This window comes from Oncorhynchus nerka, linkage group LG9a (genome assembly GCF_034236695.1).
Source record: "Oncorhynchus nerka isolate Pitt River linkage group LG9a, Oner_Uvic_2.0, whole genome shotgun sequence".
Taxonomy (NCBI): Eukaryota; Metazoa; Chordata; class Actinopteri; order Salmoniformes; family Salmonidae; genus Oncorhynchus; species Oncorhynchus nerka.
The window spans coordinates 22148357-22174745 of NC_088404.1; the positions used below are offsets into that span (position 1 = coordinate 22148357).

The 26389-nt window shown below is 41.0% G+C and overlaps 2 protein-coding genes across 4 annotated transcripts; one reads left to right on the plus strand and one right to left on the minus strand.

Moving 5' to 3' along the window:
* Positions 1-398: 398 nt before the first annotated feature.
* LOC115134048 (protein C12orf4 homolog) lies at positions 399-20845 on the minus strand. Of its 2 annotated transcripts, XM_029667614.2 has the most exons (14): positions 20789-20845; positions 13943-14128; positions 13665-13810; positions 9962-10143; positions 9739-9838; positions 9503-9624; positions 8885-8991; positions 8490-8687; positions 8059-8184; positions 7105-7179; positions 6703-6905; positions 3508-3565; positions 3350-3417; positions 399-1825 (listed from the first exon to the last, which is right to left on the minus strand). In XM_029667614.2, exons 2-14 carry the CDS (start codon positions 14118-14120, stop codon positions 1733-1735), a joined length of 1656 nt encoding a protein of 551 aa, XP_029523474.1. In that variant the 5' UTR covers positions 14121-14128; positions 20789-20845; the 3' UTR covers positions 399-1732. The 2 variants fall into 2 exon arrangements, with proteins under 2 accessions (XP_029523474.1, XP_064878496.1); XM_065022424.1 differs by lacking the exon at positions 13943-14128 and having other exon boundaries at positions 400-1825; positions 20789-20844.
* A 222-nt stretch (positions 20846-21067) lies between these two features.
* LOC115134706 (RAD51-associated protein 1-like) lies at positions 21068-26095 on the plus strand. Of its 2 annotated transcripts, none has more exons than XM_029668896.2 (6): positions 21068-21289; positions 21539-21585; positions 21694-21798; positions 22157-22324; positions 22450-22584; positions 25268-26095. In XM_029668896.2, the coding sequence occupies exons 1-6, from the start codon at positions 21273-21275 to the stop codon at positions 25393-25395; spliced, it is 600 nt and encodes a 199-aa protein (XP_029524756.1). In that variant the 5' UTR covers positions 21068-21272; the 3' UTR covers positions 25396-26095. The 2 variants fall into 2 exon arrangements, with proteins under 2 accessions (XP_029524756.1, XP_064878498.1); XM_065022426.1 differs by having other exon boundaries at positions 25273-26095.
* The last annotated feature ends 294 nt before the right edge of the window (positions 26096-26389 follow it).

Consider the following 26389-nt stretch of genomic DNA (forward strand, 5'->3'; position numbering starts at 1 on the left):
CCATTCAGTTCCTGGTAAGAGCAAAGCATCTAATATAGCCTAGAAAAAAACCTTGGAAACTTTTAGCTGTAATTGACATTTGTATGCATGTATTGTGACAACCTCTGTTTATAGAATGAGCCTAATGGAAAACCCAGTTCCTGTTATTTTGTTACTTTGTTCTCTGGACAGGGAAGTTTTAATAGAAACAGAGAAAAAAAACAGATCATTTGACTAATAACTCTACAGTCCTATGTGTAGCAATGGGAGCAGTTCTCTCAAATCTCAAACAGAGTAAATGTGTCACTCCAATCACTGAGTTGAAACTATAGGCCTAAGCATCAACAGGTGGATTGAATGTCTAAGATCCACCATCAAAAAATTATGTTTGATCTCCAGGAACGTATGAAATTGGACAGAATTACTTTTGATGAAGGTAAAATAGGAGGGCATAAGTATGAAAAGAGACACAGAGGTCAGTTATTGTGGCTTACTATAAAATAAGAAAAAAGTGGTAACACTGTAGCCTACAGTCTTGCATCAGCAGGAGAATGGCCACTGCCATCTGTTTTTCACTTGAAAGAAGACACTTTTGATGGTGCACTTGATCTGTTTAATCATCTTAATACTGTTGCTGTTCATCATAGCAGGCAAACCTCTGACAAGCATCAATTATTTCATCCAACTAAAATGACTTACTTCAAACAGACATGGAAGAATGTAATTACCATGTCATATTAGCTTCAGGTAGATTAGTCGATCGTGGACTACTCAAACAGTAAATTATATTGTGCACAAACTGCAATATGGAGTAGGCTATACTCCAATGTTTACAGGCCCAGTAAAAAAAACTAACAAATGTAAATTCTGAAACATTATTTCACAAAGAGAAGATTCAGGATATATTCACATTGTTTAAACACTTTTTACATACTTTTCGACTAAACATATAGTAAAGATGTGTGTAAACAGTACATTATGATCAGTGCACAGTAAGTTGTGATCAGTCAATTGGAATGCCACATCAAAAATGAGTTGAAGTGCTGAAAATGTGTTGGGCAAACATTCAGGGGTATGGGCTATAGAGTTTAGGCTGCAACAACATAAGAAACAAACGTTCTGTGTCTCATAGTAAATGTTTAAATCAATGTTTTGGCACGGAGTAGATTAAACATCTATCAGAGTGCTTCTTTATCTCTGAGAACAGTGCCCTCTGCTGTTACTGGGGTGGAGTGAAATGATGACAAAAAGTTCTCACTATAATTCACTGCAATGCAGTACACACACACCTGCATAATGCTTGCCTCGGCAACAACACAATCCATCTTTTTTGGGAAGCTGGGCCAAGATGATTTCACCTTGCCCTAAGATGATGCCAATTATGCAGGCATCGCTAAATCAATTGACAGTCATCCATCACACTAACTTCAGTAAAATGCAACTATTTAAATAGGTTAGAGGGAACTCAATTATCAAAACTCTTGAGGCCCCTCTCTATATTGTAAAATCATTGCAATACAAAATCACTGAATCTCATACTTTTGACTGGAGTGCTGTAACAATCTGAGAGTACAGTCACTCCTTTGGTTAGTTTATTTTCATGATGGTAGACTCAACTGTGACTTAACCACAGACTGCAAGACTAAAATGCTAATTGCTATAGCATGATGAGGAAGAGGCCATAGAATCTGTCTGTTAAAAACAGCATGATGTTGACAGTTGCCAAGCCTCCATGATTGGCCCTGTGTCTCCGTCAGCGTTTGGAGGTGAGTGTGAGGGTGGACGAGACACGGAAGATCTGAGGCAGCATGTTGCTCAACTGGTAGAACATCTCCTCAGAGATACTCTGTCAATAAAACACAGACAAATATCAACGTTTAATGCACATTGGAACAGATGAACATATGGAACGGCCGCTTTCCAAGATAGAGTAGCCTACACAGACAAAGACACAAACTACTAACATGCAAGACATCTATTAGGGGGAAATTCTTAACATTCAAATTCACAACATACATTGTTTTGCTTGTACTAGAGTAGCCTACACAGACAAAGACACAAACTACTAACATGCAAGACATCTATTAGGGGGAAATTCTTAACATTCAAATTCACAACATACATTGTTTTGCTTGTACAACAGTAAGTGTTAACGACCACCTAAGCAGGGACATTTAGCTCAATGCCCCATTTCCCTTGGGACCAGTCAAGATGCTGAAATTATGCGCTCTCTGACAGCTGTCCCTTTAATAGGTAGCATGGCCTTCAAATAAGCATTTTAAGTATTAATGTCTCCCCTCACAACTCGTCTACTGCTTGTGTATTTAGACCTACGTGTCTGTTTGAGGTGTACAACAAAGCTGTTTTAGAGGTGCTATTTTGAATGGTGTTGGAGCGTAAATCTGGCAGCCGTAAATGCTGTTAGGGGCCTTTGATTCTGGTTTTATCCCGAGACTGTCAACATATAATCATACTATAGGTGACCCTCTCTACAGGGACACAATTTCACCCATGCCTGTAACCAAAGACTTGTATAACTAAGCTGTAACAGAGCCATGAAGGGGGATGCTTTTATTGAGAAATAAGAGTGCTCCAGAATATAATTTCCTGGGTGAGATGTAGACTGCCAGTACGTTGCTTTTAAACTTTACTGAACTATTAACAGAATGTATTTATAAAATAATACATATAGGAGCAGTCAGCATAATATTATTTGACCTAAACAACGTATTATTATTATAATTCATGTCATAACATTTTAATCACACAGTGACACTAGAGACTGAGACCAAATTACATATGTTTTATGTTGAGCTTCCGGGAATCTTTTTTTGTAATGGTAAATTGAATGTAGGTACACTGTGTACACTCCGAAGTGTATTTGGAGAGTACACAAGACCAGCTGTGCCTTTGTGAGACATACTGTACAGGGGTACTATTGTTGGATGCTGAATGGCTGGGACAAGCAATAGCTCCAACTCCAAAGTGTGTTTAACTTCCTGTTCCGAAAGATACGATCAGAATCTTTTCCTCAAGTACTTGTTTTTGCTTCAAATAGGGTTCATTCTGGGGCTTCACTAAATCACATTTGGCAGGCAACACTTAATCAACCTATAATACTAGTTATATGAGTGGTGTCAAAGACTAATCAGCCCTGAATAGTGAATACTGACAATGCTTTGGTGTTGTTTTCTGAGTCCTTGTCAGGGACATCTAACCTGTCTGGTTGTGTACATTCAACTGTAGTGATACAGTTCTAAACCTAAATAATGTCGCTAAAAATATATATTCCGCAATACAATGCATACTATGTGTGAGTCAATTCGGTTCTGACCAGATCAGCAGCAGCCAGCCAGACCTGTTTTCTTACCTGTGGAACTAGAAACTGAACTGTCCGTGAGATCCCTCCATCCCACGATGCCATCTCCATCATGAAACCTGTAGAGGGAAACATCTTAAGTTAGGACTGAGAGGTCTCAAAGGTAACACAAGAGGGGAAAATTACACTGGTACATCTTACTCTCTCACCTTTGACACATTTGAAGACCAGCTCAGCCCGCCTCAGGCACCATGGGATAGTCATCTCCTGCAGGGGAGAGAATAAAAGGAGTCAGTCGGGCCACAGGATGGTGGAACATGAGCCTTCTATCCTCTGTCATCCCCTCACTGTTCCCTTCTCTTCTGCCTTCCTGACATTGTCAAACAGCTTTTCATAGAGAATAAAAGTAATGTTCCTTGAAAGAAATCTGTGGGTGTAGAGCTCATTGCCTTCTATGGCTCCTTTGACCAACTATGCTGGTCATTATGCTTCTGTATATAGGCCTGAGTTGGGCAAAAGTACAATCCATCAGTTGGAAAAAAAGCACTGGAAAAGAAGACTCCAGACAGAAATGCTTTTAAATTATAAAATGACAGATAATTAAGATTCTTTGGTTCCTGCAGCTTAGGAAGCGAGAACACAACACAGAGAACATTTGTGAGCAAGCTCCTGCTTTGACTTGTTGTGGCATGATAAGGACAGAGCCCTCTCTAGACTACAGTGAGGAGGTATACTCTACATCAGGCAGCAGCTTGTTGAGTAATGGTTGTTTTTTTAATTCTGGATGCCTCCATGTGGACTCAGGAGTGCTGCTGTCTATCAATGCTACCGCTGTCCCCCCACCCTGTGTGTACCGTGCACTGTATACTCAGAGTTTGAGTAAACACAACAGTTCAAAACTCTCCACTTTTCCCTCGTCATCTACTCCTGAATGGAGAAAATGCTAAGAGCACTGCTGAGGTATGGTTGTACTGAATGAACAAGTAGAGATGTGGAGGAGGAGGTCATTAAGGGACACAGTATCAAAGGCTTGTGAATGTGCCATGGGACAGGGTAGGAACATGTCAGGATGACACTGGGGATGAGGACAACAGACTGACTAACACACAACTGTTTAACTGAAGGGCAGGAGGGGCATAGCGGCACTCAAAGACAAATCAGTTCCTAAGGCAGGAAATAGGACACATTCATTACTCCTCCTCTCCTTCTTCGTCAGTCCATTTTTCATCCATTTCTCCTTTCTCTACTAATCATCTAACCATGGAATGACGAGTGGTCAGTTCAGTTCACTGGGTTTACTCACAAAACAACTGAATCATACACCATAAAGTTAAATATAAAATTGGGTGATTCAATCATTTCAGGCTACATTGATATTTTTTTTTAGAGCTTGTGATAACTTTGACTGTACAGTTAGATAATAAGTAATCAAATATTTTCACACACCCCTTTTCTTCTACAAAACATCACCATTGCCAAAACCATGACTGAAAATGATGTTGTATGATGCAAGGAGCCGGCAGCGTAGCCTAGTGGTTAGAGCGTTGGACTAGTAACCGGAAGGTTGCAAGTTCAAACCCCCGAGCTGACAAGGTACAAATCTGTCGTTCTGCCCCTGAACAGGCAGTTAACCCACTGTTCCCAGCCCGTCATTGAAAATAAGAATGTGTTCTTAACTGACTTGCCTGGTTAAATAAAGGTAAAATATATATATATTTTTTTAAAAAGGAGCCACTTCATAAAATACATTCATTATTATCACTGGTATTAACAATGAAACACTCCTGGTCTCTGATCCAGTGCATTATATCTCCTGCCGTTGTAGCCTTAAGCAAGGTACTTAACCCCCAACAAGGTCAAATACTGCATTTATAGGTTACTGTATAAAACACATGTGGTCCGTCAACCCTCCATCCAAAGAGCTACTGGGTATGCAGGCTTTTGATACAACCCTGCACAAACACACCAGTCAGCTTATCAAGGTCACCTTGAGCACCTATTTTTTCTTTACAATGTGGTGTGTTCATGCAGGGCTGGAGCAAAATCCTGCACACTCAGTAGCTCTCCTGGAGGATGGTTGGCCACCCTGCAACATTACAATTACAACCAATGAAACAGTGATCAAATGGCTAAGATGGGCAAGGTAGCTAACAAAGACATGTTTATGTAAGGCTAAAATATTCTGTGTTCAGGGGAGATCTTGACAGCATAGGAGTTACTTGTCAATTAGGCTATTATAAGAATATTTTTTTACTTTGTCAGAATTACCTGACCAGTATTGAGTAGAGGGGAATCCTTCCTTTCCAACGGTGTCAGAATTATTTCTCAACAGACAATTTTGAGTGTTTGAGTGACAGTTTTACAGCCGGCGTATGCAGCATTTGCGCACCCGTATCAGCTACGTGTCGGCCATTGGTGGTTATACTTTGCCGGTGGAAAGTTATTTTAGGACATCGGACATGACAATGACATTAATACATGATAATAGTTAATTAGCCATTCAAAACATAGTGTAGTTTGGCTGGTTATCTAGTTTTACCTGCTGCGCAATGTCTCTCTCTCTCTCTCTCTCCTCTGGAAATAGCCCACTCGCACTAGAACACATGCAGGTGATGCACACACCATGACTTTTCCAGGATTTTCATTGCTGACCAAAAATGTGCTATAACTGGGCAAATAAGTCACTAGCTAGCAATTAATATCAACAAATGTGAACACTGTGCGGCAGGTAGCCTGGCGGGTAGGAGCGTTGGGCCAATAACAGAAAGGTTGCTGAATCGAATCCCGAGCTGACGAGGTAACAATCTGTCGTTCTGCCGCTGAGCAAGGCAGTTAACATACTGTTCCCCGGGCGCCGATGATGTGGATGTCGATTAAGGTAGCCCCCCCACACCTCTCTGAAGACACATTTCAGTTGAATGTATTCAGTTTTACAACTGATTAGGTATCCCCCTTTCGCTTTCAATTATCTCAAAAACACATCTCGCGACTGCATGATTGAAAGACCGATCATGCCTGTCAAAGCGAGCCTCCAATAATTATACTCCAATGCGCTCTGCAGAGATTGGGAGGACAGTGCGCAACACATCGCAGGAGACTTTGATCAAATTCTGATCAGAGTAGCCTAATTGTTTGATATTTAGATGTTTTTGTCAAGTCAGACAACTTAAACCTATAATCTGCTTGTCCGACAATTTGTTTTACTTGCCCTGGGCAAGCGGAGAAGCATTAATGTCGAGCCCTGAACCAATTACACATACAGCATAGCATATGTATAACTAACTGTCATCTCTCACCTGTAAATAATGTACTGTTGTACATGCATTATGAATCTGACTTCTGGGACCTCGAGGTATATATATTACCTTCTGCTTTTACACATATAACATAAGGCTCTCTCTCACCTCTGACATGTCGTGGACCAGTAGCAGAGGGATGGAGATGTTGGTGACATCATGCGTGCAGCAGACCTTGAGGATGTTGCGCAGGCCCATGATGGCAGGTTCCCGGGCCGTAATGTTACCTGAGCGGACGTTGTCATCCACACACAGGTGGAACACTATGTGGACCTCAGACAGGTTGGAGTGGCGGGAGATATAGAATTCACCTGGAGAGGATGATAGAAGAAGAAAGTTTAGAAATGACTTAGCCTATTTCTAATCAGGTTGGTTTCATTTAGGAGTGAATCCTTTCTTCCACTTAAGCCAAATGTTCACCTAGTCTCTCATTGACATCAATGCACAAAGTTAGGATTTGCCTCTTAAAGACTTAGGCCAAGATAAAACCACATATTCAGTCAACTTTACCTGGTAAGATATTGGAAGAATTCTTTTCCACATTTTGGTTCTTATCTTCACAACTACTTCCATTCCTAGGAACCTCTGTCAATGGGGAAACAAGAGATGACTTCTGCATTTCCTGTATGCAAAACTTGTGCAAAGATAACCTTTGAGGAAATAGATGACAATAGCAACAACAGAGGTCATAAGTCCATCCGTATAAAGCCTGATAGCTAGGAGGAATGTTTCTATACTCAGCTTTTCTCTCCACTTAAACAACCATTCAATGGGGATTCATTGTAATAAGGATCTTGACTGATGTTTCCGACAACACACGTTGGCGATGATGTCAAAAAAGTATTGTCCCTTCCGTCCTGACATAATCCCCAACAGGCCACTGACTTTTCCCTTGCTCGAACATTGAACAAACATTACTTTACTGGGCCAGCAGGATCTTTAACATTGTTCTAACTGTACCTTGTATACAGATAACTGCCAAAATGAAGGAAACACCAAATTATGGAATTTCTTGTGGAAGAAGGGTGTCGCATCCGTCTAATAGAGTTACAGACACTTGTAGATTCTATGTTAAGGCGCATTGAAGCTGTTCTGGTGGCTCAACGCCCTACTACTATTAAGACACGATGTTGGTGTTACCTTTATTTTGGCAGTTACCTGCATTTCATAGTTACATTATCACGGTCTATCCAGTCCTCTTACAGAGAACACTCATCTCAATCATCATGTAATTCAAGTCAGAGTCTGGGGAAGAAATACAAGTGAATTAACGCATCTTTGTTCAGACTTTTTCACTGTGATACCACAAGGCCATTTTTGCAAGTTATATAGAGAATGGCTGGAAAATTGGCAGTTTCTCATTGCAGCTATTGGATATACACAGTATAATGATTAAAAAACACTCTCAGAAGTATGATTGACTTTTCGCCAGTGGTGGGCTGCTGGTGTGTGTGACTGACTCACCAGGCTGGTCTTTGTGCTTGCTGGTCTGAGACCGGGCATAAAGCATCACTTGCTGGACAACCTCCAGCTGCTCCTCCAGCCGAGGGAAGTGGAAGTCTGTACACTCTTTAGATACTGTGGCAAAGTCTGGGGAAAACATATAAACACATGATGACGAGGATTCATTACATTGATTAATTATAATCTCACAATGGTTACGGAGGTTTTGGGGTTGGAGAATATTTTTACTGTGACAAAACCTTTGAGCTATTGTCATGCTAAAATGCTAAATCATGCTAAAACATCTAACTCACTGGTGCCATAAAGCCAAAGAAAAACACCTTCAAATGTGGTCATGGCAATAAGATTATAAATGTGTTTCATCCTCTCACTTAACTAACAGGGTCTAACAGTGTGGTCCCCCTGCTTTATGTTGGCCCTTGACCTCTCACCTCTCTTGATGCCACTGTAGGAGTTGACCCTGTTGTCCACCAGCAATACCAGGCCACACAGGGACGAGGAGTAGAGCGACAGAGCAGTCTGCAGCCGCCTCAGCTTGGTCCCTCTGCTGCCATGGCGACGGTGCTTACAGAAGTCCAGTATGTCCGCCCGCACCAGTCGCAGGTTGTGCATTGTCTTCAGCTGTGCACCTGGACAACACCACAGCAACACCATCAAAATACATACGGAAACAAACACAAAAATATATAATGTACAGGATGTCTTTACATTTTACGATGTCAGGAAGTTCAGTGTAAATTAATTAGCTGTCATCAAGGTTTATTTTTATCATGGGCATGTTGGACCAGGCAGCAGTGTTTCCATGGGGACACAGACAGTATAGTACCTAAGTGGATGGTGAAGCTCTCCTCCAGCTGTCGCTGCTCCTCATACAGCCTGACCCCAGGCTCAGACTCCTCTGTCAGCTGGCTCGGCTGCACCTTGATCTCCTCACTGACAAACACAACATCACACTGTAAAGGATACGGTTCACAAGATTCCTTGTCCCGGATCTGTTTGTGCTGTCTTGCCCACACCAATGAGCATAGAAGTTGGCAAGACAGCACAAACAGATCTGGAACCAGGCTGGAAGATGAACGGACACAAACCAACCCCAGATGAATTACATTGGGACTGACAAACTACACTGTACATAAAAAATAAATAAGACATATATAGCAAAAGAAAAAACATTTATTTGAGCTTGTATGCCATTTCAATGCCTCTTGAAAGTGCTGCTGTGTGCAAATTTCATTCAACTGTGTCTGCAAGCTTTCTTTCCCATTTAAGCACATGACTCGTCTATTCATTATCTGATTTAACCAATTTTGCTTCACTGTAAGAAGGTGAAGGATTAGTGAGATTTCAAGGAACATCCCCCTAGAAAACAATTGAGTACATTTCTGCACACATGCATTCAAAAGCGCGCACGCACACACACACACACACACACACACACACTTACTTAATAGTGCTGTTATTGGGGTTCTGCATGTCCTGGTGCAGTTTGATCACCCACTCCTGATACTCCTGCTTCTGAATATGAGTCACCTGTTTCAGTTCATTGGCCCACTTGTTCTCCAGCACCTGACCAGACAGAAGAATCACCAATCGTACATCTCTATGACTATGTATCTTTGTACATAGAGCATTACAATGCTTGTAGCTTAAATGGCCAACCAGATTGGCTCTGTGTCTTACCTGCTGGGCATCGAAGTGTTGAGATGCAACTGCATTTACATCCTGGTCAGTCATGGTCTTTCCCAGTTCTTGCATGACTTTGTCCATCTCTGTTGCCTGCCTGGGAGTTGAAAAAGGAACAATGCAAAACACTTTAGGCATTTGTTATATGACAGTAACTTCAATTACGATGATTTAATTGGCTACTTTGCACTTGAGGACTCATCTCTATGGTCATACCAACCTCTCTTGTAACTTCTTCAGCTCCATGTCTCTCTCACTGATGAGCTCTGAGACACTGACAAAGTAGTTGTGTTCCAGGTTGAGCAGAGTGTCAGAGGCCGGGGAATGGATGAGCTCGTGGTAAACATCTGCAAAGTCCTCATCCCAGCTGGGCTCCTCAGGACGAGCATGTTCCAGTGTAGTCTAAAGAGTAACAAGCCAAAGAGAATAATGGCATTGGTGTGGGAGTAACCTTCTGAGAGTGAAGGAAAATCACAGGAAGACATTGTTCAGTAGATCACAGGACATTGTAGGAAGTGCAGAAGTGAGTGACAGCACAGTATGAAAGATCCAGGCAACTATTCTGACTGAAAAGCATTATATGGTTTTCCTAAACAAACCCAATAGAGGCAAAGCTAAGAGAGCGACCTCATACTTCTGTCATATTTAGAATGTATAGAATAGTATTTGGAGTGTGAACTTCCTCCATTAATACAAGTCTGGGAACCTTTATGCAACAAACATGATAGACATTAAAAGACCTTTGGAGTTCCTTAAAATACACTGGACATTGTCTATGAGTACTTCTGTGCTAGTGCAGAAAAATGTTAATGGTAATCCTGTATGCACCACAGCAGTGAGCCAACAGAGCTTTATAGGAGGGGCAGCCTTCTTTCTTTTTATAAGTGCTTGAGCAAGTGGCAGCAGAATTTAAAGTCCAGAGCTTTGAAGTGCATGAAGCAGATGATCTCGTTGACCTTCTTAAAAAACAAAATAAGGAAGATATTCTGTTTCAAAGGGATTTTTTTCACGAGGAGTCTGCTTTTTGATCCATTTCAATTGAAAGCCATAATGTCTATTAATATCTCTCATCAGACCACAGCTGTTTTAATGATATACAATATACACTTCAGACTGTCAGACAGATGATGCAGGTCTGGAATTGCAACATTCCCTGCAGTGTATAAAATCGATGAGCTGCAACTTATCAAAGTCAAACACTACAACTTGGCAACTCCAGGCAACTGTTGGCAAAAAATGTTTAATACATTGTTCCAAACTTATGGAGCAGTCAACTGTCTGACTTACTGACTTCCTGTATCAACATAATGATCTATGACTACAGCTCAGACACTGAAGATAATATCCTCAATGTGCACAGTATGCTAACACTGCTCGAGCTTGTCTTTGAGATAATTGGATTTTTCAATAGCATAAGAATACAGGTTGCACTGTATAAATCAAATGTTATTGGTTGCATACACATACTAAGCCGATGTTATTGCGGGTGTAGCGAAATGCATACATACATATACAGTGGGGCAAAAAAATATTGTCAGCCACCAATTGTGCAAGTTCTCCCACTTAAAAAGATGAGGCCTGTAAATTTCATCATAGGTACACTTCAACTATGACAGACAAAATTAGAAAAAAAATCCAGAAAATCACATTGTAGGATTTTTTAAATGAATTTATTTGCAAATTATGGTGGAAAATAAGTATAACAAAATAATAATAACAAAAGTTTCTCAATACTTTGTTATATACCCTTTGTTGGCAATGACAGAGGTCAAATGTTTTCTGTAAGTCTTCACAAGGTTTTCACACACTGTTGCTGGTATTTTGGCCCATTCCTCCATGCAGATCTCCTCTAGAGCAGTGATGTTTTGGGGCTGTTGCTGGGCAACACGGACTTTCAACTCCCTCCAAAGATTTTCTATGGGGTTGAGATCTGGAGACTGGCTAGGCCACTCCAGGACCTTGAAATGCTTCTTACGAAGCCACTCCTTCGTTGCCCAGGCGGTGTGTTTGGGATCATTGTCATGCTGAAAGACCCAGCCACGTTTCATCTTCAATGCCCTTGCTGATGGAAGGAGGTTTTCACTCAAAATCTCACGATACATGGCCCCATTCATTCTTTCCTTTACACGGATCAGTCGTCCTGGTCCCATTGCAGAAAAACAGCCCCAAAGCATGATGTTCCCACCCCCATGCTTCACAGTAGGTATGGTGTTCTTTGGATGCAACTCAGCATTCTTTGTCCTCCAAACACGACGAGTTGAGTTTTTACCAAAAAGTTCTATTTTGGTTTCATCTGACCATATGACATTCTCCCAATCTTCTTCTGGATCATCCAAATGCTCTCTAGCAAACTTCAGACGGGCCTGGACATGTACTGGCTTAAGCAGGGGGACACGTCTGGCACTGCAGGATTAGAGTCCCTGGCGGCGTAGTGTGTTACTGATGGTAGGCTTTGTTACTTTGGTCCCAGGTCTCTGCAGGTCATTCACTAGGTCCCCCCGTGTGGTTCTGGGATTTTTGCTCACCGTTCTTGTGATTATTTAGACCCCACGGGGTGAGATCTTGCGTGGAGCCCCAGATCGAGGGATATTATCAGTGGTCTTGTATGTCTTCCATTTCCTAATAATTGCTCCCACAGGTGATTTCTTCAAACCAAGCTGCTTACCTATTGCAGATTCAGTCTTCCCAGCCTGGTGCAGGTCTACAATTTTGTTTCTGGTGTCCTTCGACAGCTCTTTGGTCTTGGCCATAGTGGAGTTTGGAGTGTGACTGTTTGAGGTTGTGGACAGGTGTCTTTTATACTGATAACAAGTTCAAACAGGTGCCATTAATACAGGTAACGAGTGGAGGACAGAGGAGCCTCTTAAAGAAGAAGTTACAGGTCTGTGAGAGCCAGAAATCTTGCTTGTTTGTAGGTGACCAAAAACTTATTTTCCACCATAATTTGCAAATAAATTCATTAAAAATCCTACAATGTGATTTTCTGGATTTTTTTCTTCTAATTTTGTCTGTCATAGTTGAAGTGTACCTATGATGAAAATTACAGGGCTCTCGTCTTTTTAAGTGGGAGAACTTGCACAATTGGTGGCTGACTAAATACTTTTTGCCCCACTGTATGCATATACTGTACTCTATACCATCCACTGCATCTTGATGTAATACATGTATCACTAGCCACTTTAAACAATGCTACTTTTATATGTTTACATACCCTACATTACTCATATGTATATACTGTACTCGATACCATCTACTGCATCTTGCCAATGCCGTTCTGTACTATCACTCATTCATATATTTTTATATACATACTATTCATTCCTTTACACTTGTCTATAAGGTAGTTGTGAATTTGTTAGGTTAGATTACTCGTTGGTTTTACTGCATTGTCGGAACAAGAAGCACAAGCATTTTGCTACACTCACATTAACATCTGCTAACCATATGTATGTGACAAATAAACTTTGATTTGACAGTTTATTAGGTACAACATCCCGTTCACGAAAATGGATCGCTCCTACAGACAGGGAGTCACGTGGCTGTGGCTTACTATATAAAACAGGCAGACAGGCATTGAGACAGTCAGTTACTGTTCGATTGAACGTTAGAATGGGCAACTGACTTAAGCAACTTTGAACATGGTACGATTGTCGGTGCCAGGCGCGCCAGATCCAGTATCTCAGAAACAGGGCTTTTCACACATGACATTGTCTAGGGTTTACAGAGAATGGTGCAACAAATAAAAAAACATCCAGTCAGTGGCAGTCCTGTGGGCGAAAACAGCTCGTTGATGAGAGAGGTCAAAGGAGAATGACAAGAATCGGGCAAATAAAATCACCCACGGGCCAAATTCTGCTTTAGGGCGAAGGTTTATACGAAAAAATGCTTGTAACATGGTCTTTGGTTTTGAGTAATGATTTTACCTCTGAGTAGGTCTTGGCCCATGTGTTTGTAAGCTGGTTGATGTCCACCTCTCCTGTTGTCAGTCTCTGTAGGGCCAACTCTGCTTCTCTGTCATAGTCCTGGATGGTTTCGCTCTCAATAAACATGGACAGTGTGCTCCTCAGTTCTAAACCAAGATACATCAAAGTATTTGTACCAAAAGGTATGTATGGATGAATAAAAGAGACTAAGTTGTTGAATATATCAATGTGCTTGGTTTTGAATTTAATTACATTTAGTTTATTGGAAATCTCATTACCATTCTCAACAAAGCAAGGTATATTGTGCAGCAGCATAAGTCGTCCATGAAGGTCACTGACATTTTCTTGGACAGGGAATTGCAGAGGTACTTTAAGGACACAGTCATTCCTCCCTGCCCTGAACCCAAACACAAACTCCTTCTCAGTGGTGTTCACCTTTCCCTTGTTTTTCTTCATTTCCTCAGCTGAAAGCAGATAGAATACTGACTACTTGTACAGTAATGATAATGCAATCGAATCGTTCCATGTCATTTCAGCAAGCCATGACACCAACCATCTCAGATTGTTCGGTAGTTTAATTTAATCTCTGACAAATTAAGCTAATTGATTGCACCCAAATTGGCCATTTTAATTTAGGGTATTTGGATCATATTCAATAAATATAGTACCCAACATCCGATTTCGACCAACCTTTTTCCTACCAATGAGTAAGACACGAGGAATAAAAATAACATGTCAAAAGCCACCCACTGAGACCCCACACCCCATGCCAATCCTTCCCCAAACCAGTATACAGTAGAAGTTCTGTTTGACAAGTAGTATGAAGTTGCAGCTTGAAGTATTTCTTCTCCATACCATGTAATGTATTCCCTCAGAATCTGGTGATGGTTTTTTCCCCTGTTCAGAGAAATGTGTAATTTAAGTTGCTTGCATTATATACCATAAAGTAGTGTGAGAGTACTGGGTTTTGACCACTAGATGTCGCTGTTGCTGCTATACGGACACACTTATCTATTTTGCTGGTCTCGTGGTTATTAAATCAAATCACGTGCGCCGAATACAACAGTGAAATGCTTACTTACAGGCTCTAACAAATAGTGCAAAAAAGGTATTAGGTGAACAATAGGGAAGTAAAGGAATAAAAGCAACAGTAAAAAGACAGTGAAAAACAGTAGCGAGGCTATAACAGTAGCGAGGCTATAAAAGTAGAGAGGCTATATACAGACACCGGTTAGTCAGGCTGATTGAGGTAGTATGTACATGTAGATATGGTTAAAGTGACTATGCATACATGATGAACAGAGAGTAGCAGTAGCGTAAAGAGGGGGTGGTGGGTGGCGGGACACAATGCAGATAGCCTGGTTAGCCAATGTGCGGGAGAATTGGTTGGTCGGGCCAGTTTTTTTTTTACCTTTTATTTAACCAGGTAGGCAAGTTGAGAACAAGTTCTCATTTACAATTGCAAACTGGCCAAGATAAAGCAGTTTGACACATAAAACAACACAGAGTAAAACAAACATACAGTCAATAATACAGTAGAAAAATAAGTCTATATACAATGTGAGCAAATGAGGTGAGATAAGGGAGGTAAAGACAGAAAAAGCAATGGTGGCAAAGTAAATACAATATAGCAAGTAAAACACTGGAATGGTAGATTTGCAGTGGAAGAATGTGCAAATTAGAGAGAAATAATGGGGTGCAAAGGAGCAAAATAAATAAATAAATTAAATAAATACAGTAGGGAAAAAGGTAGTTGTTTGGGCTAAATTATAGATGGGCTGTGTACAGGTGCAGTAATCTGTGAGCTGCTCTGACAGCGGGTGCTTAAAGCTAGTTAGGGAGATAAGCGTTTCCAGTGTCAGAGATTGTTGTAGTTCGTTCCAGTCATTGGCAGCAGAGAACTGGAAGGAGAGGCGGCCAAAGGAAGAATTGGTTTTGGGGTGACCAGAGAGATATACCTGCTGGAGCGCGTGCTACAGGTGGGTGATGCTATGGTGACCAGCGAGCTGAGATAAGGGGGGACTTGACCTAGCAGGGTCTTGTAGATGACATGGAGCCAGTGGGTTTGGCGACGAGTATGAAGCGTACAGGTTGCAGTGGTGGGTAGTATATGGGGCTTTGGTGACAAAACGGATGGCACTGTGATACTGCATCCAATTGATTGAGTAGGGTATTTGAGTCTATTTTGTAAATGACATCACCAAAGTCGAGGATCGGTAGGATGGTCAGTTTTACGAGGGTATGTTTGGCAGCATGAGTGAAGGATACTTTGTTTGCGAAATAGGAGGCCAATTCTAGATTTGACTTTGGATTGAAGATGTTCTGGAAGGAGAGTTTACAGTCTAACCAGACACCTAGGCATTTGTAGTTGTCCACATATTCTAAGTCAGAACCGTCCAAGGTAGTGATGCTGGACGGGCGGGCAGGTGCAGGCAGCGATCGGTTGAAGAGCATGCATTTAGTTTTACTTGTATTTAAGAGCAGTTGGAGGCCACGGAAGGAGAGTTGTAGCATTGAAGCTCATCTGGAGGGTCGTTAATTTCTCTAGGGTAGGGGGCAGCATTTGGAATTTTGGATGAAAAGCATGCCCAAATTAAACTGCCTTCTACTCAGGCCCAGAAGATAGGATATGCATATAATTAGTAGATTTGATAGAAAACACTCAAGTTTCCAAAACTGTTAAAATAGTATAACAGAACTGATTTGGCAGGTGAAAACCTGAGAAATCCCTTCAGGAAGTAGGATCTTTTATTTTTTTTCTATTCAATGCCATTACAGTATCCATTGACTTAGGACTCAAATTGCAGTTCCTATGCCTTCCACTAGATGTCAGTCTTTAGAAATTGTTTCAGGCTAGTATTCTGAAAAATGAGGGAGTAAGATCAGTCGGAATGAGTGGACCCTGCCGTGTCACAGAGCTTTTTCATGCGCACGACCGAGAGAGTGCCTTTCTTGTTTACCTTTTATATTGACGACGTTATTGTCCGGTTGAAATATTATCGATTATTTAGGCTAAAAACAACCTGATGATTGAATATAAACATCGTTTGACATGTTTCTATGAACTTTACGGATACAATTTGGATTTTTTTGTCTGCCTGTTGTGACTGCGTTTGAGCCTGTGGATTACTGAAGAATACGCCCAAACAAAACGGAGATTTTCGGATAAAGAGAGACTTTATCGAACAAAAGGAACATTTATTGAATAAATGAATGTCTTCTGAGTGCAAACATATGAAGATCATCAAAGGTAAGTGATTAATTTTATCTGTATTTCTGACTTGTGTAACTCTTCTACTTGTCTGGTTACTGTTTGTAATGATTTGTCTGCTGGGCTATGTTCTCAAATAATTGTAAGGTATGCTTTCACCATAAAGCATTTTAAAAATCTGACAGTGGTTGGATTCACAAGAAGTTAATCTTTAAACCTATGTAAAATAGTTGTATCTTTTCTGAATTTTTATGAGTAGTTCTGTATTTGAATTTGGCGCTCTGCAATCTCACTGGATGTTGGCCAGGTGGAACGCTAGTGAAGACACCAAATAGATCACAACATTTTCTATGCAACTTTGGGTAGAAAAATCAATAGATTTGGCTCATGATGAAAATAAAGTGAGTGGTTATCCTCACAATTCAAGTCAGTCCTCCATGAAAGCAAATCAGTTTGTCCTTCTTTTACGCTTAATCTGTGTCCATGTAACATACCCTTTGTGTGTGGTTCATTCCCTTAAAAAAAAAAGGTCTGGATTAGCTACTGTTTGACCATTCCTGGTGAACAAGCAAACCATTAGGCTACAGTAGTAGTTCTAATGGTTTCAATGTTATGGTCTCAAATGGTCTTCAATAGTAAAAGTCCCAACCACACACTGTAAAGTGTTTTGCAATTGTAATGGTTTTGGTTTGGTTTTAATAGTAAATGTCACTAATCACATTACATATAGAGCTGTTTCCTGATAATTGTATTGAAAAACACAAGACTGCCATGCAATTCATGATATTATTAGGGTTGTCACAACATTTTAGTCCCTAGCCCATTTATCCATCAAAGTTTGTAGGAAAAGTCTTGCATTGAAATATCTATCCCAGAGAGTGGCCACTTGTTGGACTATTCAAGCAGAGTTGGGTTGAAGCATTAGGTTGCTATTATGACAAACGCAATTGCTTTCATGGAGGACTGGCTTGAATTGTTAGGATGACCACACAATTTATTTTCATAATGAGACAAATTTATTGGGTAGAAAACCAAAGTTGCAAAGGAAATGATGTGATATACAGTACCAGTCAACAGTTTGGACACACCTACACATTCCTGGGTTTTTCTTTATTGTAGAATAATAGTGAAGACATCAAAACTATGAAATAACATATATGCAATAATGTAGTAACCAAAAAAGTGTTAAACAAATCAAAATTTATTTTCTATTTGAGATTCTTCAAAGTAGCCACACTTTGCCTTGATGACAGCTTTGCACACTCTTGGCATTCTCTCAACCAGCTTCATGAGGAATGACTTTCCAACAGTCTTGAAAGAGTTCCCACATATGCTGAGCACTTGTTGGCTGCTTTTCCTTCACTCTGCGGTCCAACTCATCCCAAACCATCTCAATTGGGTTGAGGCTGGCGATTGTGGAGGCCAGGTCATCTGATGCAGCACTCCATCACTCTCCTTCTTGGTCAAATAGCCCTTACACAGCCTGGAGGTGTGTTGGGTCATTGTCCTGTTGAAAAACAAATGATAGTCCCACTAAGCCCAAACCAGATGGGATGGCGTATCGCTGCAGAATGCTGTGGTAGCCATGGTGTGCCTAGAATTCTAAATCAATCAGACAGTGTCACCAGCAAAGCCCCGCCCCCACATACCACCTCCTCCGTGCTTCATGGTGGGAACCACACATGCGGAGGTCGGTTTTGTTTACCACTTTCTTGGTGACTACATAATTCCATATGTGTTATTTCATAGTTTTGATGTCTTCACTATTATTCTACAATGTAAAAAATTGTCAAAATAAACAAAAACCATTGAATGAGTAGGTGTGTACAAACTTTTGACTGGTACTGTATTAAATAAACACAAGAGACTGGATAAACGAATGTGGCGGTATAGCATAAACAGTGGCATCGAATGGTCAAAACCTGGTATTTTCACACTACTTTATGGTCAATACTGGAAGCGACTTCAATTAAAAATGGATCTGAACAGGAGGAAAAAAACACCAGATTCACAGGGAATATGTTACATGGTATGGAGAAGCAATACACCAAGCCACAGCTTCCTAGCGGGAGCAGGGGGAGAGAGCGGGAGCAGGAGAGAGCGGGAGCAGGGGGAAAGAGCGGGAGCAGGGGGGAAGAGCGGGAGCAGGGGGAAAGAGCGGGAGCAGGCGTTAATCCTATTTCATTTGCTTTTTGAGTTGGAACGATCCAATGGAATCCTGTATACCAGATTTTTACAATTTTTTATTTAACCTTTATTTTCCTAGGCAAGTCAGTTAAGAACAATTTCTTATTTACAATGACGGCCTACCAAAAGGCAAAATGGCCTCCTGCAGGGACGGGAGCTGGGATTAAAATTAAAATACATTCATAAAAATATAGGCCAAAACACACATCACGACAAAACACCACAACATAAAGAGAGACAACAGCATGGTATTAAAACAACATGGTAGCAACAGAACATGGCAGCAGCACAGGGTACAAATATTATTGGGCACAGACAACAGCAAAGGGCAAGAAGGTAGAGACAACAATATCACACAAAGCAGCCACAACTGTCAGCAGTAAGACTGTCCATGATTGAGTCTTTGAATGAAGAGATTGAGATAAAACTGTCCAGTTTCAGTGTTTGTTGCAGCTCATCCAGTCGCTAGCTGCAGCGAACTGAAAAGACGAGCAACCCAGGGATGTGTGTGCTTTGGGGACCTTTAACAGAATGGCAGAACGGGTGCATCTCATTCTGAGCTTCTACAGAAATTATAGTCATAGTTTGCCTTTAATGGGAAATAGACTACTTTAGCTAGCTACCAGGCTTGTGAAGTTCAGATTATTACTGTTAATTTTTGTTGTTTTTCACTTTATATATATTCACTTTGTATGTTGTCTACCTCACTTGCTTTGGCAATGTTAACACATGTTTCCCATGCCAATAAAGCCCTTGAATTGAATTGAATAGATAGTAAAAACAAGGCATTAAAATGTGGGGTCATCACTAGTTAACACAGCCAGAAAGTAATAAATGTGCCTATTTCTACAATTTCTCTTCCAAAAATCTGGTTTTATACCTAATGCAAACCTTAACCACACTGCTAAAGGAATGCCTGGTCCTAACCTTAAATTAAGACCAAAAAGCACATTTTTGTTTTCATACAGTTTTACAATATAGACAATTCTGACTTTGTGGCTGTGTTGTCTAATGGAAATAATTGGTCCCTTCAATGAGGGCTGGGATGCGTCAGTTTGCTACATTGCATAACGGTTTCTACTGAACAACACGTTTCCAACTAAATGTTCAACGTTTTTGCACAGTCTGAGGTACGTTTGCGCCATAGGAGGCTGGCTCATAATAATGTCTGGAAGGAGCGAATGGCATGGAACACATGGACACTATGTTAAATCAAATGTTTTCTGTCACATGCGCCAAATACAACAGGTGTAGGTAGACCTTACAGTGAAATGCTTACTCACAAGCTCTTAACCAACGATGCAGTTAAGAAAAATACAAAATAACTAAAGTAACGAATAATTAGAGCAGCAGTAAAATAACAATTGCGAGGCTATATACAGGGGATACAGGACCAGTCATGGTTGATGTAGTTGATACCATTCTGCCGTCCACTCCAGCCATTACCACGAGCCCATCCTACCCATATAAGGTGCCACCAACCTCATGGTTTGCTCTATTTGGTAGGTGTGGCTTGAAGCAATGGGTGGCATGTTTAAATGGAAGTCGCTATGCTGACAGTCTATTGGCAATAGACCAAACGTTTTCCAATGGTTGCTAACATTGCAGTGGTCGCTGCCTAGCTTACTTAGTGCAACCAATAACAACAATGTTGACACTAGTCATACTGCAATCGTGATACATTTGCTTCAGAATAATAAAGATTATCGTAGAAGTATAGTTTTACCTGTACATTCGTATTTTGTGGATGTAAAAGGACGACCAGCTGACGGACACAGCTGAGCTAGCTGTGCTTTTTAAATACAACTTTCGTCAGATTCTATTTTCAAAACAGTAATACATCAAATCAATCTACACGTAGGACATAAAAGTGGAAGCATGTGAATTTGTACATTTTTATTCGTAGAATAATGGTATTGGGTAATTAATAATACATATTTTAACATTATGCCAATGTAAAGTTACACAAAGAACGAATCCCCTAAATAGAAACCCAATATATACATGTGAAAGATTCAATTTGTCGCGGGATAGCTTGAAATAAACAACATGCAAAATTGTACTGTTTTATTTCAATGTGGTCGTTTATCTAAGTTACTCAGTATTTCATTTTGTTTCTAGTTTGGACACTGTTAAGATACTTAATTTACGTTATTAAGTAACTAGCTACTAGTAGCGTTTGGTTTCTCAAGCTGGCTGAATACGATATTATGGCTCGACCCACAAGGTGTGTAACGTTCGTTAAACTAATCTACAGCACAAGAGGTTGGTGGCACCTTAATTGAGGAGGACGGGCTCAAGGGTAATGACTGGAGCAGAATTATTCCATTCGCTTCGTTCCAGCCATTATTATGAGCCGTTCTCCCCTCAGCAGCCTCCACTGATCTACAGGTAGCAGACTGACAGTAGCTGCAAAGATCATGATAACTGTTTTGTTTTAGTGTGATGAATGATGACTATTTGTTCTCGTCAAAAGAGCCAAGAACCAATTGAATTACTCAGACTTGATGGAGCTTGATGATGGTACGTGATGATGATGTCAACTGTTTGGACATTCTCAACTTTTACATATTGTCATAATGTTAATCCGCCTGCTTTTTGTAATGTTTTGTCTTTTTTTTGTTCAATCAGATGAAGATTGCGCCTGTATGAAAGGGCCTTCCAGCAAGAAAGCTCGGGTCCTTGTCAAAGAACCACAGAGAGACAAGGGTCTGCATCAATCAAGCAAATCTTTCGGTCAGGATTCAAAGAACACGTAGGCCTATCATTTTTTTTTTATAGAAAACTTATTGCTACATATGTTTTATAGCTATCAGAAAAACATCTTCACACACTGCCAACAAAGTCCGACACTATTTTGATTAGTGTGCAGGTAGGCTGGTAGTCACTGTTTTGTGTGTGTGTATGGGTTTCAGATTGTCTTTAGATGACAAAGATCATTTTATAAAGCCTTAATGAACATTCATTATTTAGGGAAACATGACAAACCTACTGTATTACATCTCAGGCATAATTGAACATGCTGTAAATCACAACACTAACAATAAACCCTGCCTATAGTCTCTTTGTTCTAATGATTTTCCCTCTCTCCTAGAACTTCATGAGGTCACAAGTGAGAGGGGATCCAATGTCAACCCCTCCAGCCAAAGATGGGCAGCTGTCAAAGCTAAAGATCAACAGAGATCCATACTGAAAGTGGAGAGGATCAGCCAGATTGAGAGTGGGCGGGAGGATAAGGATTACCAGCCTACCTGCATACCACGTAACCACCATCTGTCATCACGTTAATGCCCTCAATAAGAAATGTTCACCCAATTATAATGGATGTAAAGTATATTGTGCTGATATTACATTTCTCCGTGCTTTCCTCTGTTACTCCCACCACAGAGAGTTGTAGTCCGACTCCAGCAACATCAAAGCCTGTGTCAACTCAGAGGAAGCTTGCTGACACTCCCACTTTACCTGTTAGATCATCCCCTATCAGCCCAGTAGGTGGCAGGCTTCTAAAGTGGAATCCACCAGGTGAGGCTCAGTGACACAATTGGAGATTCTCTACTGGACAAAAGTCTGCCCTTTACTTAACTCCTTCGCGACCCGGAAACCGATAAGTGGTCGAGGGGAGAGTCAATTCGTTAGTAGGCAAACTGAGGAGTATGCGTCCCTCCTCGATTACAGACTTCAGCAAAGGATGCACAAGAGTATCTTCCTGGTGGCTAGCGTGGAAGTGTTTTAAAATCCGCCACACAGGCCTTTCTAATCGACCTGGCCCGGTTATCCTGGAAGGATATTGACCTCATCCTGTCAGTAGAGGATGCCAGGTTGTTCTTTAGAAGTGCTTTCCTCACCATCTTAAATAAGCATGCCCCATTCAAAAAATGTAGAACTAAGAACAGATATAGCCCTTGGTTCACTGCAGACTTGACTGCCCTTGATTAGCATCTAATAGCCCCCACGATATGAAACTTTTCAGGGATGTCAGGAACCAATATACACAGTCAATTAGGAAAGCTAAGACTAGCTAGCAGAAATTTGCTTCCTGTAGCACTAATTCCAAAAGTTTTCGGACACCGTGAAGTCCATGGAGAATAAGAGCACCTCCTCCCAGCTGCCCACTGCACTGAGGCTAGGAAATACTGTCACCACCAATAAATCTACTATAATTGAGAATTTCAGTAAGCATTTTTCTACGGCTGGCCATGCTTTCCACCTGGCTACCCCTAACCCGGCCAACAGCTCTGCACCCCCCGCTTCTCCTTCACCCAAATCCAGATAGCTGATGTTCTGAAAGAGCTGCAAAACCTGGATCCCTACAAATCAGCCGGGGTAGACAATCTGGACCCTCTCTTTCTAAAATTATCCGCCAAAATTGTAGCAACCCCTATTACTAGCCTGTTTAACCTCTCTTTCGGATCATCTGAGATCCCCAAAGATTGGAAAGTTGCAGCGGTCATCCCCCTCTTCAAAAGGGGAGACCCTCTAGACCCAAACTGTTACAGACCAATATCCACCCTTGACTCTGTCAATCACCGCATTCTTATGCAGACTCAATAGCCTTGGTTTCTCAAATGACTGCCTTGTCTGGTTCACCAACTACTTCTCAGATAGAGTTCAGTGTGTCAAATCGGAGGGCCTGTTGTCCGGACCCCTGGCAGACTCTTTGGGGGTGCCACAGGGTTAAATTCTCAGACCTACTATTTTCTCTGTATATATCAATGATATCGCTCTTGCTTCTGGTGATTCTTTGATACACCTCTACGCAGACAACCACATTATTTATACTTCTGGCCCTTCCTTGGACACTGTTAGCAAACCTCCAAATGAGCTTCAATGCCATACAACACCCCTTCGATGGCCTCCAATTGCTCTTAAATACTAGTAAAACTAAATGCATGCTCTTCAACCGATTGCTGACCGCTAGTCCAGCATCACTACTCTGGACAGTTCTGACTTAGAATATGTGGACAACCACAGATACCTAGGTGTCTGGTTAGACAGTAAACTCTCCTTCCAGACTCACATTAAGCATCTCCAATCCAAAATGAATTCTAGAGTCATCTTCCTATTTCGCAACAAAGCCTCCTTCACTCATGCTGCCAAACATACCCTCGTAAAACTGACTATATCCTACCAATCCTTCACTTCGGCGATGTCATTTACAAAATAGCCTCCAACACTCTACTCAGCAAATTGGATGTAGTCTATCACAGTGCCATCCGTTTTGTCACCAAAACCCCATATACTACCCACCACCGTGACCTGTATGCTCTCATTGGCTGGCCCTTGCTACATTTTTGTCGCCAAACCCACTGCCTCCAGGTCATCTATAAGTCTTTGCTAGGTAAAGCTCCGCCTTATTTCAGCTCACTGGTCACCTTAGCAACACCCACTTGTGGCACGTGCTCCAGCAGGTATATTTCACTGGTCATCCCCAAAGCCAACACCTCATTTGGTCGCCTTTCCTTACAGTTCTCTGCTGCCAATGACTGGAACTAATTGCAAAAATCACTGAAGCTGGAGACATATCTCCCTCACTAACTTTAAGCATCAGTTGTCAGAGCAGCTTACCGGTCAGTGTACCTGTACACAGCCCATCTGTAAATAGCACACCCAACTACCTCATCCCCATATTGTTATTTATTTATTTTTGCTCTTTTGCACCCCAGTATCTCTACTTGCACATCATCATCTGCACATCCATCACTCCAGTGTTAATGCTAAATTGTCATTATTTCGCCACTATGGCCTATTTATTGCCTTAACCCCCCTAACCTTACAACATTTGCACACACTGTACATAGATTTTTCTACTGTGTTATTGACTGTATGTTTGTTTATGTGTAACTGTGTTGTTTTTGTCACACTGCTTTGCTTTATCTTGGCTGGGTTGCAGTTGTAAATGAGAACTTGTTCTCAACTGGCCTACCTAGTTAAATAAAGGTAAAATGTATTGCACAACTAGCTACAATTTGATTTGATCACTTTACACATTTATTTGGGGATTCCACCTCTGTAAATGTAATTTGCCTGAGAGGAGTCTCATTTAATACAAGCGCATTTGTGTCCATGTTTCGTCGCCTCTGCTCCTCGATCCTTGAACTTTTTCAAAAGTAGGCGAGGAGAGGCCGGAGGCGAGGAAAACCAATTGAGATTCTCCAAATATGTATATTTATCTGTCTTAATTCAATTCTATGTTCTTTATCACTAGCACAGAGTGGAATAAGCCCCAACTCAACCCCGAATTCCACCACAAAGTCTCCGGGACAAGGCTTGCGACTGGGATTGTCCCGCTTAGCAAGGGTCAAACCTCTGCACCCCACTGCTAGTGGTAACTGACTCTTGCCCTATTAAACAGTGAAGTCAGAATCTCTTTTTCTTTGGTGTACTGTGTGTTTAGCCTGTTACTCTTGTGTTGCATTGCTAATATTGGAGTTCTGTAATAATTTTTGTTTAAATGTTGTATCTAGTGATTGCTATTCATCAAAATGTTTATTTTTTAAACATTTGTTTCTTACCATACCTGCAATTGTCCAGTATTTTTTTGTAATATTTAACAAGTGTTTGATACTTTGCATACAGGTGTACTTTTTTTGGGTGGTACGGTATTTACTCTGGTTCTAACTCGGATTTCACTAATGTCCATCATGGTTATTTCCATTCTCAGACTATAGAAGTTTGCTTGATCCAGCTATCCCCCTGCTGGAACATTAATTTAATGTTTCCCATTGAAGGAAACACTGAGGAATAAAGAAAGGGATATTTAAAAAATCTTCTGGAACTGTGAACAGTAGCTAGGTTTCCATCCAATTGGCAAGATATTGTCATGTGAATATTCTAGAATCCGCATAAAGAAAATGTACCCACCAGTGGTACAGTATGTTTCTACCAAATGGACTTGATGTGGATCAAAAAAAATATGTGATGACAGATTTTATTCCCTCAGTCCACACCCAATATCCCATAATGACAAAGCAAAAATGGGTTTTATATTTTTTTTGCAAATGTATTGAATAAAAAAATTGAAATATCACATTTACATACGTATACAGACCCTTTACTCAGTACTTTGTTGAAGCACCTTTGGAAGCAATTACAGCCTCGAGTCTTCCTGGGTATGACGCTACAACCTTGGCACACCAGCTCTGGAACAGATTTTCATCAAGTATCTCTCTGTACTTTGCTCCATTCATCTTTCCCTCAATCCTGACTAGTCTCCCAGTCCCTGCAGCATCCCCACAGCATGATGCTGCCCCCACCATGCTTCACCGTAGGGATGGTGCCAGGTTTCCTCCAGATGTGACGCTTGGCATTCAGGCCAAATAGTTCAACC